Below are 16,627 nucleotides of genomic sequence, written 5' to 3'. Positions count from 1 at the left end.
TGTACTCATCTGTCATTTTCCACTTGGGGAGATTGGTTGAGACAATCTTGCTGCCTTTTCTCCAGAATCCTCTCCACCTGTTTAGGATTTTGTTCGACCTGGGCTTGGGGTAAGTGTATGTGCAGGGAATAACTACACAGGAGCCCCCCAGGGCAGGAATAGTCTGTGGTATTTTTGCTGTCCATTGGCCTTGAGAGGACTGAACACAATTGGTCACTGGAAATAAGACAGAATCTGTCATTATCTGTTTGAGGAAGACTGTAGTTTTTAGACAACAAATTTTTAAACTCACCTTGAACCATCAGGAAGCAAAGCCACAACTTCAGCTGCATCACTGGTGGAAACAAGTGTAAAAATAAATAAGAAAATAAATAAGAACAGCATAAATCAACATAAATAAGAATTCTCCACACATACCAGCAATTAACTCACCTCTGAATCGTTTAAGCAGTTGAATGGATACTCTTTTGCTTGCAGAGCTTGTGAGATCGGCTCAGTGTCTCTGCATGTTGTATTTATAGTCTAGCTTCACCCAAAGTGTTGTCAAACCTTTTACATAGGCGTGATCTCATAGTGTCGGTATTTGGTGGTTCTACTGGTACGCTGGCCTTGAAAATGTTTCAGTGACGATTACTCCTGTTTATACACTTTTCGGATACTTTTTTTTATAAATGCAACATTGAGCAATGTTTCAGAAACTGGCACTGTTGCCTTACAGCAAGAAGGTTTGGTCTTCTGGGGCCTTTCCTCCGGCCTCCTCTCATACTACAAAGTATGAGAGCATGAATACTGCGTGTCTCTATATGTCTCTAACCCTAACCCTTGCAACATTCACAGGGGGAAGCCCATCCTCACCCAACGTCAGCTAGGATTGGCTACAGCCCCCTGCAATGGATGGTATAGATGATTGAAGCATGTTTATTTCAGTTTTTTCTAACAATATTAATTGTTTCCCTTGTAGAGGCAGTGTAGGGAATGCGTGCAGTTAAACCACATGCGCGTTTGAGGAAACCAACACTGGGGAAATTTACATTTGATAATGTCGCAACCTTGTTGGTCAACCTTATCATATTTTTAAGTAAAAACTGACAGTCTTGCAAAGGTGTAGATTTTGTTTGGTAAGTCATGTGAGATAAATTAGAAATGAGATGAGTGGGAAATCCAGCTCCAACATGGAAAATGATCGAACAAACAAACACGGGGAAGGCAACAGACAGCTGTGATGATAAGTGTTTGCCAAGTGGACAGACACTCAATGTTCTGTCAGAGCTTTTTCACACGTGCTATGCCCACACTTACTGTCACATTTTGTGCACTATCTGCATGGAAGAGGAATGCACTTGAAAACAAAAAGTCCGCTTCTTCGCCTTTTCCCTTTATCACAGACATTTTCACAGTTGCAATGCCGTGGAGGAGGACGGGGCACTATGGACAACAGATGAAGCAACAAAATCTACTTTAAACCCTTTATTTCATGCTGCGTCCTTGACAATCGCATTACGACCAATAATTAAACCTTGATATAAAAGACACTAACCTTAACAACTACAGAAGGAAACAGAAGTGGGAACAGAGAAGATGACACAGGAAGTGGTTCACACATTTGTAAACCCAGTTTGTGGTATAAGCTCCCTCCTTTCACTTCAAGCTTTGAGACCAGAAGTTTACATGAATAAATTCCACAGATACAACCGCTATGAATGGTAACAAAGTGCAAACTGCTAAAGGAGCTAAAGCATCAATGCTGACCATTCTAAAAAAATTATATATATATTTATATTTTACAATGAAAAGCCATGGCTAACAGCCAAGGACCGTTAGGACCGTTGAAAGGTTTGTTTTATAAGTTGTGTTGTATACTATGAATTGTATCTTTAAACATCCCTTCTAATTATGGCTTCGATATATTATTCTATTATACTATCTTATACTTGAGCAATCTTCTATTTCCCCCAGGTCTTGGTAGCAATAACACGTACAATTTTAATAGCGACATCATTTACGAAGTGAAGTACTGTATACAAAACAACAATAAAAACACAATAAATATTCTAAGAATTTAACAACTCCTACAGTCACTACATCAGAGTAAAGCTGTCAGAAAAAGCTGGGAATCACAAAGGAGCACTGCATCAAACTGACAGAGACAAGGAGCAGCCACAGGCTCCTTTGTACTGCGCCTCTTTGTGGTTGGTTGGTGTCTCTGTCCATGTTTAAGTGGCTATCCAACAGGAAATAACCACTACCACATTTTGCTCTTTTCTGGTGTTTTACATCTACATAATATTAGAGATATATTTGTGGTTTTAAATGTACCATAGAGTTAGCTGATTTTTTTAGGTTTCTAAAGGGAAGGGATATGGCTGGCCTGTCATAATATTTCTAACAATGATACAGTAAATTTTTGATTCTATTTATATGGACATAATATTTCTCAACAGTTGCTGTGCCCTTTTTCCTCATTGTCATGAAATACTCCCATTGTTATCCATCATACACGTCACAAATAACACATGTTCACACCAAACACAATCGATTTAGGACAAAATCAAAGTTAAAATAGACTTAGGAGATGCGCCCTTTAAACTATTTTGAATAATCTATGTTCCCATAAACATGGTCAGTGTGATCCATACTTTTCTCCATTCTTTGATCCGTTTGACCTGCGAGAGCCTGCAAAGACATAGTTTGGGTCACAGCACAGTTAAGAGTCTGCGTTCATTTTTTCTGAGCTTGTGTCTTCATAGAATATTAAAATAGGAAGGAGTGACAGCATTGTACCTCAGTGTTCACGTAGACAGGTTCGTCAGTGACCTTCAGTTCATAAAGATCCTTGTTTTTAGTATTTTTGCAAGATTCCTCTCTGAAAAAAAAAACAAACCCCGGAACAAATCAAAACAAAATAAACAAAAACAAAAGCAAAAATAGACTTGTTGGGTTTCTAATTGGCCAACCAGGAAACTAGACGTGTGTTATCAATGGTGTCTTAATTCACGTGTGTATCCATAGTCAAGCATTACTCCTCCTAGCAAGTAGCATTTCTCTAATGTGAATTACCAAACCTTTGGGCTTGGTTTGATGGTGCTCTGCTGAAATTTGCATAATATCCAGATTCCTCTCTGGAGAAAGAATGTGGCCTGAAAAAAAAAAAAAAAAAAATTATGCAGACAGTTGAAACGCATCACATCTAATAGAGGATCTTCATTTGCTTGCATGTAGTTTATGTAAAGATAATGTTGAGAGCAGTCATGAAATAATACTGATAAATGAAAGTTAAACGTACCTTTTGTGTTTTATGTAAAAGACAATTCCAGCGACAATAATGACCAGAAATGCAGTAAGCGGAACGAAGATGGTCACGTAGCTTTCTAACGTCATCCCTGTTGTAGCTGGATATGTGGTGTATTTTTCAGTGAAGGAAACTGAAATGAATGAGTGAAGCAATTGTGGTGTTTTAAATATTACATTGAAACAATCTGCGTGAATCTAAAGACTACAGCGGTTACAACTGGGATATTATGCAGCATATAAGAGTATGTATACAATGATTTATTTAAAAATGTAATAGATCTAATTAAGATTATAAAAACTTCAACACTGTACCTGGGTAAGATGTGACTGGTTCAAAACCTTGGAAGGAGGAAATATTAATTTGAAACAGTAAATTCTTGTCCCTTTATGCAAGAATATACAGTACAGGCCAAAAGTTGGGACACACCTTCTCATCCAAATGAATAAGAATAATAAGTGTGACCAAACTTTTGGCCTGTACTGTTCATGTAATTTAAATCTTTCAAAGAGTGAAAGTATTTGACTGAAAGTGTTACCTGACGCAACAATGGAGACAGTATCACGTTTGAAACTGTATTTTTCCTTTACGTCCAGTCTCATGTAGATCTTTGGTTCGTGATTTGTGATGTTTTTCATCTCGAGGGAGCAGTTTTGTTTATTTTTATCTCCAATGAGCTTGACCCTTCCTCTGTACTCTTCAAGCATATACGTCTCATTTGGATGATAAACAAAAGGATTTTTATCTTTGTCAGTGGTATCAATTTTTGCTCCTTCTGTTTTCCAGTAAACTTGAACATCATTCTCTAAGTATTTTACCGGGTAGGTAAAATGGCATTTTACAATCACAGTTGAGCCCAGTGTTGCATTAATTTGTCGAGGGATAAAAATATTCCAGTCTTGACCTGTTATCAAAATAAAACCAAACCAGGAGGAATTTTTATGTATTGTTACCGGTCATTTATGCAATGTATTGTCATTGTTTAAATGAAATTTTGAGGGATGGAATGTTATATTAAAAACAAGACGTCACCCACCTTTTGAAGAGCCCACGATAGATAAGAGACCAATCAGACCCAGAAGCATCATTCGATCCAAGAACAACATTGTGAGGTTAATTGACATAATCCTGAAATCCAAGAAACAATTCAGTGTTACTGCAGTTATCTATTATGGATAATAACTACATGCTACCAAGTTCTGGACTAAAAAAAGAAAAAAAAAAAGGAAGAATACTTACTTTATGACGGACACATACTGCTTTGCTGCATGCTGAGCTTTGCCAAAGCGTTTCCTGTTCCTCGCATGAATTGCAAAAAAAAAAAGAAAAAAGGAAGTTAAGTAAGAAAAGTGAAGTCAACAACAATTTATCTTCTCACCATCTTATTGCATTTGAGGACAATTATTGCCCAATAAAATTGATGTTGACTGTATTATTACACCTCAGAAGCTCAAGGGTGAGAGGACACTCACGCTCGACACACTTTTTTGTGTCACCTACATGTGTGTCGTCAGACTGATGAGATGTAGATCAAATCTAAACTCAGTTTGGAGGCTTTGGTTACGTTGGATAACTGGAGCAAATTATTGGATTATAAACATGATGTTAACTAAATGCATTGATATATTAATATCGCAATATTATTTGGACCTAATGCAACTATTCATTATTTTAAGTTATTTTGTATATATATATATATATGTATATATATTTATTTTGAAATATTCAAATCAGCTACTGGATGAAATTCAGATGAAGCACTCTGAAGTGTTTCTGGTATGGTAGGTCTTACTAATGCAACTGAACTTGAACCCTTGACTTTCAATATACTTCCTTCCCCAATTTAAAGGAGGAAGTGACCTCTTTCAGTAATATTTACCATTAAGTCCACACCACAGAAATCCCAAAGTTGCTTTGAGGGTTTTTAAAACCCATGAAATCCAGGAAAACCTTAAATAATTAAGCTTTCAGTTCACTGTTTGGCCAGTGGCACTGAATGAATTGTTTATTTTCCCATTTAGCTGCCTATATGCAACCCTTCAGACTTTTCCTCCCTGCGTGTCTTGCTCCACCTTGGACCTAACAATGAGATTCTTAAGAAATGGATCTCTTCTTGCTTTGTTTCTCCATTTCTACACTGACCAATTCCAGAAAGCAAATATTTAATTGAAAGTGAAATTCGGCCACAAGACACCCATAATATGATCTATGTCATTTTAACATATAGCTTAATTGAAGTTTAATTAAAGTATCACAGGAATGGGACCAGAGTGACCACACTCACTGTAGGATGAGAACGTTGGAATAAATGAATCTCAATACACACCTCACTCATGTTAACCTTCTTCATGTTGTATAGGTTGTATACGTGTTGACACAAACCGATAGCAGATGATTTATTCATTTTTGGTTTCCTTATGCTGGTGAATATTTAATTGAATGTGCAGCCTTCGGGCGGACACCTTTCAGGTCAGAGTCGGTATCCCTCCGCTGGATGCGGCTCGCCGGAAGGATGCTGCGGCAGACAGGAAGCGGGGGGGATTTTATCGGGTTGGCGCCGTGACCGCTTATAAACTCTTTGGTCTGCTCAGCCTCCTGCCATGTTCCCATCGTGTTACTCCAAACCCGCCGACGTCGGCGGAAAGAGGAGCTCCGTGGCGAAGCTGCTTTTCGGTGTGTTTGTGGTCTACATGCTCCACACCGGCTGGCTGCTGTACGGCTTCCTCAACACCAAACCCTGCGATGGAGGCAGGGGGGAGTCCTGCATCAGCTCCTACCTGACGGCCAGACCCAGACTGCAGGTTAGCCTGTGCTTTCACCCAAGCTCAGGGAGGGGGACACATCAAGAGCTCAGTCACCTCTGTCTTTATTTGTTCATATTACCAATGGCACCAGACCTGAAGGGACTCAGGTGTGAATTCCTTCATTTATGTTATAATGGTACACACACCAGACTTCAACCTCAGCGTAAAGCAGATGTTTAAACTACTGAGAGCTATTTTAAGCTCGGGCATGATTTGATGATCTGTGTCATGGAGCTGATGAGGATGCTGCAGCATGAAGCTGTCGAAGCCTCATTAGACTTGATGTTGTACTGTAATGACAAAAATCCAATGCATTTTTCTCCCAAAGTTAAATTTTAAGATTATTTCTATGAGATGCAGCTTTTCTGTTGTTCACTGTTGTCCCCCTGCTCAGGAAAATGTTTTAATCTTTATTGAAATCGATAATTTGTCCCGTTTTCTATCCAGCTGAGTGTCTTTACCTGCCTCGTCCCAGACAACAGCCAGCTCAACCTCGCGGTAAAAATAGACCCATTTGACCCACGCTCAGCAGTGGAAAGGTGGGTGCGGCATATCAACATTACAATATATATACTGTCTATTTTAGTGAGGCCGAAACGTCCCTCATACCTCTCCCTCCTGCACTCTGAAGGCAGGTGAATGTCTCGCTGCCAGAGGAGACTCGGGCTAATGGGACTCTTTATGCAGTGGTCTATGTTCACAAGGCTGGTGTTTCACCTCTGGAGGACAGCAGAGAAGTCCACTACGCAGCTCAGCTTACTACCCACATCAGCCCCACACACATGCAAGGACAGAAGGACACACAGAAGGTACAACGCCAAAGTGCTATCACATTTCAACCTGTTGAGTGAACCTCATGCTACACTGTGCTACGTCTGTGGCTCCATCAGGGGTCCAGCCCCAGATCAGAGCATCCCGTATCCCACTGGAGACCTCACCTGTCAGTCGCCATGATGTCTGAGGACTTCACCTTCAACAAGGCAGGGCTTCCCAGTGACGTGCGGCGCTACATGAGAGTGTAAGTCTCACCAGGAGGCTCTGGAGGTCAAAGACAGGTGAAGGAAAAGTGCTGCTGACCAGAGTTAGTGCCACAATAAGCGGTACCCCAACATTTCCCATTATACAATGTGTATAAAATGGTCTTTGTAGTATAGAAAACATTTAAACATTAGCAGGAGAAACATTTTCAGCTCCTAGTCTTCTCAATAATTATTTGGCAAATCTTGATGATAGAAAGTCAGGAAAACCTCAGATCTCTCAGACACTTCCTCCGAGGTCTGTACGTATGTCACATAAATTGCATGTGTATATTAGTCAATGATATTTACTCGCCGTGGAATTAGCCCCAGCGCCTGTGTTTGAATGTGTTGCTCCCTCCGCAGGTCTCAGGAAGGACGACAGATGATTTACCTCCCTCTGATGTTGGTGAATGAGCTTAGCGTCAGAGTCAGAGACCTCATGGTAGGAAGCAACGTTTAAAAGACACAAAGTGAAGTGTTTTCCATTGAATATGGTGTTTTGAATTGGACTAACATGCCCATTCATTCATCCCTCCTCCTCTCCACTGACAGGAGATCAGCAGCAGCACCGTTCAGCTCCCTCTCACCGTGTCCTATGAAGGAATCTCTTTGAGGAGATTCAGGTTTTGGGTCCATCTACAGGATGTGGTTTACTCCCTACGACAGTTTGGTGAGTCTAGTATAACAACAGATATTTTGTGATATGATGACATGGTGAATTTTAGTTTGAGATTTTGTCATTGCAGCCTTTTCATTTTTTACAGCGTTTTACAAATCTAAAGCATAATCTAAAGCATAAAACTGTTCATTGCATTTACAGCACATTTATTTACATACATATATATATTATATGAATTGTATAATATCATATATATGAAACTTTCATCTGGTTGTCGCATAGAACACTGAATTCAGTCACCTGATGCTGTTTCTTTTCGTTATTAAGGTTTCACAGAGGAAAACATTGATGAAATCAAAGAAACTCTGATGGGATCTAACTTATACCTGTTAGTGCTGACTGCACTCATCACAGCTCTCCAAGTAAGAGTACATAATGCCTCATAAAACACCATAGTAAATTTGTTTTGTTTCACCTGAAGCGCAGTCTAATGTCCTGTAAATTATGAGTGTGTTTCCTCTGCAGCTCATTTGTGAATTCTTGGCTCTTAAAAATGATGTCAGTTCATGGAGGAAAAAGAAGAGCTTGGTAGGAGTGTCGAGGAAGTCAGGTGAGAAAATCATAAAATGAGCTTAAAACAATGAAGCCAACATGGGATGTAACAATAATAATCAGTTTTGCTGTGAATACTCAGACACAGTAGGGAGGTGGGAGACGCTGTGTATATGCTTCTTCTGTCTCTGCCTCTCTCCTTTTGTAGTTCTATGGCGTAGTCTCAGCACTTTGCTGATTTTCCTCCATCTGCTGGAGGAGACCAGTCTGCTGGTGCTGCTGCCCGTTGGATTGGGAGCATGTGTGGAGGTAATTTCAGAGCAATCGCTCTCCTCCAATCATTAAAATCCAGACAGACAGTTTTTAACCTATGTTGCTCCTGCAGGTGTGGAAAGTGTTCAAAGTCTTTAAGATCCAGTGGCACTGGAAAAGCTCCAAGCTCCATGTGAGTGTGATGCAGCCGCCCATTTTCTTTTTCCAAACACAGCAACAATCAAGTATAGATGCATTGAGGCTGTATTGTGTTGTTTCTTTTCGCATTATTGATTAACGTAGCTCAGTTGATGCTTTCTGTTTTACTGTGCAGGTAAATAAGCTGGATGAAGATGAGAGAAAGACAGTGGACTATGATACACAGGTATGTTTCTATCTTGTCTGTTTGTTTGTATCACAGCCACACACTTTATTTCATTTCTGTGTTACATGTGTGGTTTTCACTCTAGGCGTCCAGATACTTGTCCTATTTGGTGTATCCTTTGTGTATCAGTGGAGCTATTTTCTCACTGGCCTACTTACGCCAGAAGAGGTGAGGTGATCATCATTATTCGATTCGCTGCTTTGACACATCATTTTAACGCTGTCTTATTGGTGTGCCATCAAATGTCTAATTTTTGGACATTTCAGCGCAAAAAAACTCACCACTGCATTGATAAAGTAATTAAATCAATTAATCAAATTCATCAAAAGTAATAAAAAGTGTGATCTTCTGATTAATTGACATCAAATTGTATTATTGTGTTAACAGTTACTACTCCTGGTTGATCAACAGCCTGGTGACTGGTGAGTCCATGCTAATGTCCATCACTATGACGTTATAAATGAAAGTGAGACAAACTTCAGGTGTTTGATTCTTTGGTTCATTTGTAAGCCGTGTTGGGTTCTTGTCAGATTTCCCCTTTTCTGTTGGTGATGTGCGGTATTGAAACGTTCCCTTTCAGGAGTGTATGCCTTTGGCTTCCTCTCCATGGCTCCCCAGCTCTTCATTAACCACAAGGTCTGTTCTGCAACACCAACACCCAATTTTCACAAATGTGTTATTTACCAAAGCTTGCTGAGTCAACTGTATCCTCTCTGGCTGTGTGTCGTGTTTCTCCTCTCTTTGTTGTGCATCAGTTGAAGTCTGTGAGTCACCTGCAAGGGACAGTGTTGATGTACAGAGTGAGTGCAACCACCTCTGCCACGTTTATATCCTGCGTTTGTGCTTTCATTGAACTGTTCATTCTTACCTTTATCCACCAGGGAGTCAACACACTGATCTCAGATCTGTGCTCCTGCACCTCCTTTTTCCTCTCTGGGTCCTTCTCCTCCTCTCATCAACTGTCCTGCTTTAGAGATGAGCTCCTTTTTCTCTTCTACCTCTACCAGCGAAGGTATAACATGGAAATACATAGTCGTTACAATCAGCCATGCTTTGTGTAATCTTACCTCACTTTGCCTCAAATGTGTATTATATTAAGAACAAAATCCTGCTTTCTTATATCAACCCCAGGCATTACACCTCAAAGGCCAAAAGGCGGGACTCTGGGAGCCACAGCAAGAAAGTCAAGACTCAATGAGAAGAGGACAGATGATTTCTTTTCTGGAACAACTGTACAGAAACACAAAAACTCATCTTTGAAAAACAGAGGCACTGATTCGCCTTTAGGATGTGAAACAGAGCAGGGCGGGACGACCTGCTGTACCCTCACAGAGCTGCTGCTTCCTGCTTGGTACTGACGAGCACCGGTGACAGATAATAATTCATATCTACAGATTCTCCTCGCTGCACATGTTATGCTGGAGTAATATCAGAAGTTATAATGTGCATTTGCTTGATTCTACTTTTGATTTACACATTACCTGGAGCAATGAACTGCTAGTATTGATAAGCATTAATCTATAACTTTCTACTTTCCCTGGACTGATGCTCGTGTTTGCTGTATGAGCTTGAGACCGAGTCATGATTCTCTTAAGAAGGGAAGAAAAACTTAGAGCCATTCAGTGTATTTCTGTTTTAGCATTTCACCAAAGCTGGAACTGTTTCTACTAATTCACTCGAGCTACATGAATGTTTATCATTATACAGACTGAAATACTGAAACACAGCACAATGATTTTCTGGTTGCACGTCACATAAAATGAAATGAACTCTGCATGTCAGCTCAGCGCATCATTTAGGCCCTGATGGGGTTCCTGGTCCCAGCTCACACCAGCAACATCATTTTTTTTTTTTTTTTTTTGTGGTCACTCATTCCAGGCAATGAAACAAATCATTTTTATCTGCTTTGCTTATTGCACATTGCATCCATGAAGTTGTTTTGACATCCTCAGAGGGATTGGAGGGGAAGACTTGCTCTGATCTGATCTACTGCAATTGATGTCAAACAGATTTAATATATCTATGATCATATATCTAAAATCTTACTTTAAGACTTTAAGCAATGTTCATGTAGAAAGAGACAACTGCTCCCAGCAAGTTACTGCACTTATTCCAAGCTCCCTAATTGCCAGTTTGAAATTCCCATTGCTCACTTGGGCTCAAAACTAAATACTGTTGCCTAACTGATGAAACAGTTTTTACCTTTCAGTACCTTTCAACTGCATCACACAGTTTGGGAGTCATTGACATGTGCAAATCGTCTATTCCATTGAAATCGGTTTTTTGTTGGTCTTGTACTTCTCTTATCTGAGTGCTAAATTGTGATTCTTGACTGAACTTTTGAAACTTTGAAATATTATTTATTTTTCATTATTGTGCCTAGCTATACTACCTGTATTTTTTTTTTTTAATTTGAAAAAGACAAATGTAAATGTAAGCAGTTCCTATGAATCTGGACTAAAACAGCTAATGTGTAAATGGACTGGGTGTGTGTCCATCTACACGTCATCAGGAGATATCAGGATAGGCAGCACGTCGGTGTTCACAGCAGCTGTTTGACTGGTTTCTGCTGAGGGCGTTTGTGGCTATACGTTTCTTTGTGTGCACGAACATTTGTTTTGTTTTGTTTTGCCTTTAAGTATTATAAATAAACATCCCTCACCATTTCCCTTCAAAATTTAGGTTTGGCCTCAGAGGATGAAAGTGAGTTTCAAATTGTTTGTTGGATGTGTGTGTACCTAGGTGTGCGCTGGGTGTGTGAGGTTTCATTCCTCTGATGACCTGAGTGCATGCGATATGACAGATATGAAGATGAGATGGTTATACCCAATTTATCAGATTGCTGCTATATTTTCACTTAAAATTCACAGAGTTGCCTCTTGACAGAAGAAAGAAAAGCCAACCGCTGTCGAAGAAGTCACACAGCACAGGCCGAGGGATAAAATATTTACAGTTGCTTAAACTCTACAGGCCATGTTGTGACCTTGACTGACAGTAGGGCAAGTTTCTGTGAAACGAAAGGAAGATCTAGGAATGCCTCCTTCACAGACACACACACACACACGTATGAATGACATATATGAGATGTTTTCAGTTTTGTGCCAAGATTGCAGATAGTGTGGGCGGGACTGCTGTAACTGAGTGTTGTTTAAAACAAACAGCAGGAACCGCACACGGGGAACAGGACACACCAGGTTCAACAGCAGATAGTGGAGGTTCAACTGGTGGACAGACACCAACGGCTGTGATGAAGATGCTCCTCAGCCTCGTGCTGCTCTCTCTGCTCTTCTCTCCAGGTATGAGAGTGACTCAGACTCCAAACTGGACATTCAGATGTGGAGGGGCAAACAATAGGGGGCTTTCAAGTTAGAGGAGCTCAGAGGAAATGTTGCCTGTACATTTTTAGGAAGTGCTACTCTGTTGGTTGCTAAAAAGAGGCAGACACACACAAAAAAACAAAAAAAAAAACACAAATCTGACACCAGAATAGTGAACGATTTTGAAGCACTTCTCCGTGCTCTGCCGATGATCAAGTTTTACACCCCAGAAGAAGAGTAAAAAAGTAAAAAGTAAAGTAAAAAATAAAACTATTACTAAAACTCAAAATAATTAAAAGGGACGTAATAACAAATTCATCCAAAACAATTCAAAAATGGACAAGATGGATGTTTAATTTTCTTTTCTTTATGGGTGTATTAATTAATAATAATTAATTGTGTTAATTATGGACTGTCTTTTTTCTTACCTTAAATAATAATCAGAAATGATCGGTTCAAGTGTGCTCTCAAAACCTCCAAAACCAAAATGTCCTGACTATAGTAACAAGGGGAGACGTGCAACTAATATTAAGGTTTATTTGCATATATGCAAATGTATGCGCTTCAGAAATATGTATAATATTCTTTATTCAGGATATGTTTTACTTTCAGGTTTCCAAGTTTCAGCATATTTGTTGTTTTGTTCTTGGATTTCTCTCCCTGGAATAAATATGTTATTGTAAATTGGACCATAGTTTGTGGACTTAATCTGAGTGAGGTGCATATCATATACACAAATATTAACTGCGATGGAGCCACCTGATGACATAAGACAGAGAGAAACTAATGTATTAATGGGAGGGACAGCGTAAAACAAGTTTGTAATTCAACAAGCAAGCCTGACAAGTTTTGACTTGCAATCTTTGGGAGTAGCTGTCTTATTTTAACATACATACTTTAACATACATAAATGAATGGTGTATCATGACTCTCTCCGTCAGTAATTTTCCTCCTCCAGAGTCAGACAGGAGCAGACGATCAGGAGCCTGATCTTGAACTCCTGATTTTTACATTGTTAGAGAAAGATCGGTCTCAGAAATATCTGAACAACGTACAACTTCTTTAAGTAACTAGTTTTCAATCAAAGGTTTTAGTTTCCTGTTTTGGTTTTCATCTCCATGTCTGTTTCCGTTTCTTCTCCTCACATTTCCAGTTACATTACTGGAGTGCTATGTGTGCAGCGCTTCTGCCTCTAATGAAGAATGCAACACAAACACTCAGGAATGTGAGGTGCCATTGGACACATGCATGACTACTGTGGACATAATAGGTAACAGCGATTTTAATCTGAGATGTTCAGGACATTGTTGTGTCTCAATGTTTGGACAGGAAATAACAGCTCTTGTTTTGTTGGCTTTCTAATTAAATCTTTGCTGTGATGTGATTAATGAGCTCAGCTCCTCATTCAACCAATACTGCAGCATGCCACCCCCCAAAATGTGGTTTAAAGAGCATTTCAGTCATAAAAGACCAACTCTACCATCTTGCTACCTGTTTGTGTTTGTGTTTTGTTCAGGCTCTACAAAGGCCATAGTGAAACAGTGTGCCAGCAGGGCCACATGCCAAGGAGCTGCTGGGTCTGCCTCCATTGATGAAAATGGAAACGGAAATAGCGTTAACTGTTGCAACGCCTTCAACTTGTGTAACTTCAGTGGAACCGAGTCGGTCCACATACACATTACGCTTCTGCTTGTAACTGTGGGTGTTCTACTACTGCTGTCACACTGAGGCCAGATCAATCGATACAGTCTTCCATATGTATGATACTAGATCTTAAAAAAACCTTTCAGCTCTGTTCTACTCATAACTCTATTTTACTGTATATACATGAATAACATATAATAATTGACAATAACCTGTTTAATTCAGCGGTGCACAGCACACACAGAAAACCTGAAGGATTTCATCACCTTTCAATAGGTTTTGAACTTGAAATAAATAACTTTTCAGAAAGAATTGTCATTTTCTCTTGAGGACAATTTTTTTCTTTCTTTTTAACAAATCTCTTTTAGAGATACAAATGTGGACAGATTTCCATTTCATTATTATTTTATTTCATTGTTTTTTTTGTTTTTTTTTTTTGCTCCTATTTGACAACATGGCGGATTTAGCCCAGAAGACAAAATAAAAACCAGTGTTTACTAGTACGAGTTCTGTACAATTCACCAGTGATACACACCGGTATAGCTTACAATATACCAACATGAGCAGATTTACACAACAAGGAGATAAAATAGATTTTTTTGTTGTCGTTTTTTGTTTTTTTAAATCCCTATAACACCCAGATATTTGATAGTTTTGTTGCTGGCTAAACATGGAAATCAAATCTGGGTAAAATAGGTTTAAAAAAATGCTGTTTGCTGTGCAAATATACTCTTCTCCATGCCAGTATATCATGCTATACTGGCACAGTCACCAGTATATTTAATATAGCAGTAGGTCACTCTGTGTGCAGTCAGTATTGACAGAGATGTCTGTGATCTGCTGTATTTTCAGTTGTGTGTTTTATGTCTGTAAGACAAGTTCCTGTCATGTGGCTCTGCATTTGTGTGTATTTGTGTGTGTGTTTGTTTGTTTGTTTCCCTGGAGACTGTTGGTAGGAGGGACATTTCTAAAGTGTTACACCTGATGGAATCTGCGTCTCAAAGCAGAAAGCTCCAGTTGTGAGGGTTGCCTGTGTTGCTGGAAACTCACTTTGTGACTTTGTGGCTAAGGGGCTGCTGGAGACGTGAGCCCAGTCTATACTGGGACTGCAGGTGAGGAGAAAAACAGAAGAAGAGACATTGTCCTCAGTGAAGTAGTTAAAGTCAGGCTCCATGACGTCCAGCAGATGAATGGGAACTACCTAGTCTCTCAAACTGAATCCATTTAACATTGATATGAGCTTTGAAATGTGTTTTTGCTTTTCATATATGCACATCAGCATTAGTGCTGGGATTGAATATCTGCTTGTGTTCTAACTTACAAACAGTGTTCATTATCAAGGAAGAAGGGTGTGAATGTGAGTGTGACACAAAAAACATGGAGCCAGCTGTTACAAAAGAGCAGACTACAGTGAGTGTGAAAAGGGAGGGTCCTGTCTTTTGTGTTTACCCAGACAGAGTTGGATTCTTCACATTTGGAGTCTTTAAAACCTGCTCAGGTAGAAGCTGAGGAAGACTGCAGGAAGGAGAAGAGCAGTGGGAATGAAGTGATATAAGGATGAAAGGATAGCGTCTTCTATCTTCAGGCAGTAGACCGCGGCTGTGCTGTCCTCCTATTTTAATCCATCTCTCCCTCCATCTTCTCCTCTGCAATTTCTGAGTCTATAAATAAAAGCTGGTGAAATGGAGGGAAGACAGTAATGGATGGAGGAGAGAGAAAGGAGGAGTGGTGATGGGTGAGGCTGCTTATCAAGCCAAACTGAGATTGTTTATGGAGAGTTTCTTGTTGGAGAACCCACCCAAAGCACTGAGCAAGACCGAAGCTGGACAGGATACATCTGGCTTGGCCTGCCAACTGACAAGCATCCATGGTGATGTGGAGGTATTTCAACAGAGGAGCGAGTTCACATACAGGGGTCAAAACACATGAAGTTGCACTGAGATGGGTGCTGGCTGATGTCCAGGTCCATTCCCACTGTGAAGTTTCATGCAGATATGTTGCAGATCAAATGCAGTCTGATCAGGTTCTGATGGCTTTGCTTAAAAGTTAGATTCGACAAAGACTAATCTATCTGATATCAACAAACCAGATCCAAAAGTTCATGTGATGTTGTCCTGTCCTCAAGAGTCCGGATCATCCACGCTCACAGTTTAAATATCACCAGTATATCCCTCTCTTCTTCCTCTCATCATTATAGTCCAGTCCAAAGAGAGTGAAGCTGCCAAGTCCCTGATTCTGGAAGAGTTTTTGCTCACAGTGGTGGAGAGTTTAATCCCAGATGAACTGACTACCTCGGTTTACGCAGGATTCAACATATAATGAACAGAGCCACCGTTTTCCCCGTCTGCTTTCACATATCAGGAGTTACAACTGACGTCACTAATCCAGGAGTAATTTATTCCCCTCTGCCAACAAAAGCCCTAACAGTGCCATTTCTCCTATGGCGGACCAGCTCCTGTTGGTTGGCTCAGATAGCTAGTGTGGGCGGGACTGGGCCATCATCTTGAGCCGGGATTGGTCGATGACATCCAGAAGGTTCTTGGCATCGACCGCAAGAGCATGAGCCGCTGTCAACATCTGTTTTTTATAGTCCTGCTGGAGACTGACACAGAAACACAAACACACACACATCAATAACGTGATTAGATGGGCAAGACAATAATAAAGACAACGAGTAGAAACTCGCTTTAGCGCCAACAAAAAAGTCACTGTGGCAAAGATGAATGAGCTGGAATGAGTAAAGTAG

At 40.0% G+C, this 16,627-nt stretch overlaps 3 protein-coding genes across 7 annotated transcripts in view; 2 read left to right on the top strand and 1 right to left on the bottom strand.

Annotated features, from left to right (window-relative positions):
• The first annotated feature begins 5,889 nt into the window (after window positions 1-5,889).
• LOC115045423 (cleft lip and palate transmembrane protein 1-like protein) lies at window positions 5,890-10,118 on the top strand. The gene is made up of 17 exons (XM_029505092.1): window positions 5,890-6,090; window positions 6,541-6,632; window positions 6,725-6,902; window positions 6,984-7,111; window positions 7,476-7,554; window positions 7,665-7,782; window positions 8,059-8,153; window positions 8,257-8,341; window positions 8,492-8,592; window positions 8,669-8,728; window positions 8,870-8,920; window positions 9,006-9,088; window positions 9,308-9,342; window positions 9,501-9,556; window positions 9,676-9,720; window positions 9,802-9,932; window positions 10,052-10,118. Exons 1-17 carry the CDS (start codon window positions 5,890-5,892, stop codon window positions 10,116-10,118), a joined length of 1,605 nt encoding a protein of 534 aa, XP_029360952.1.
• Window positions 10,119-12,094: 1,976 nt separating this feature from the next.
• Window positions 12,095-14,270, top strand: LOC115045144 (prostate stem cell antigen-like). Its single transcript, XM_029504671.1, has 3 exons — window positions 12,095-12,216; window positions 13,391-13,507; window positions 13,754-14,270. The coding sequence occupies exons 1-3, from the start codon at window positions 12,168-12,170 to the stop codon at window positions 13,963-13,965; spliced, it is 378 nt and encodes a 125-aa protein (XP_029360531.1). The 5' UTR covers window positions 12,095-12,167; the 3' UTR covers window positions 13,966-14,270.
• Window positions 14,271-14,307: 37 nt separating this feature from the next.
• The window catches only part of LOC115045142 (focal adhesion kinase 1-like), a 54,666-nt gene continuing 52,346 nt past the window's right edge, over window positions 14,308-16,627 (bottom strand). For all 5 annotated transcript variants that reach the window (XM_029504667.1, XM_029504665.1, XM_029504666.1 and 2 more), the window contains one exon: window positions 14,308-16,483. In XM_029504667.1, coding sequence (XP_029360527.1) covers window positions 16,357-16,483 — 127 coding nt within the window. In that variant the 3' untranslated portion in view covers window positions 14,308-16,356. The remainder of the gene's footprint in view (window positions 16,484-16,627) is intronic.

The sequence above is a fragment of the Echeneis naucrates genome, chromosome 6 (assembly GCF_900963305.1).
Source record: "Echeneis naucrates chromosome 6, fEcheNa1.1, whole genome shotgun sequence".
Taxonomy (NCBI): Eukaryota; Metazoa; Chordata; class Actinopteri; order Carangiformes; family Echeneidae; genus Echeneis; species Echeneis naucrates.
The sequence above is the reverse complement of the archived record's forward strand: the minus strand, read 5'-3'. Positions and strand labels throughout refer to the sequence as shown.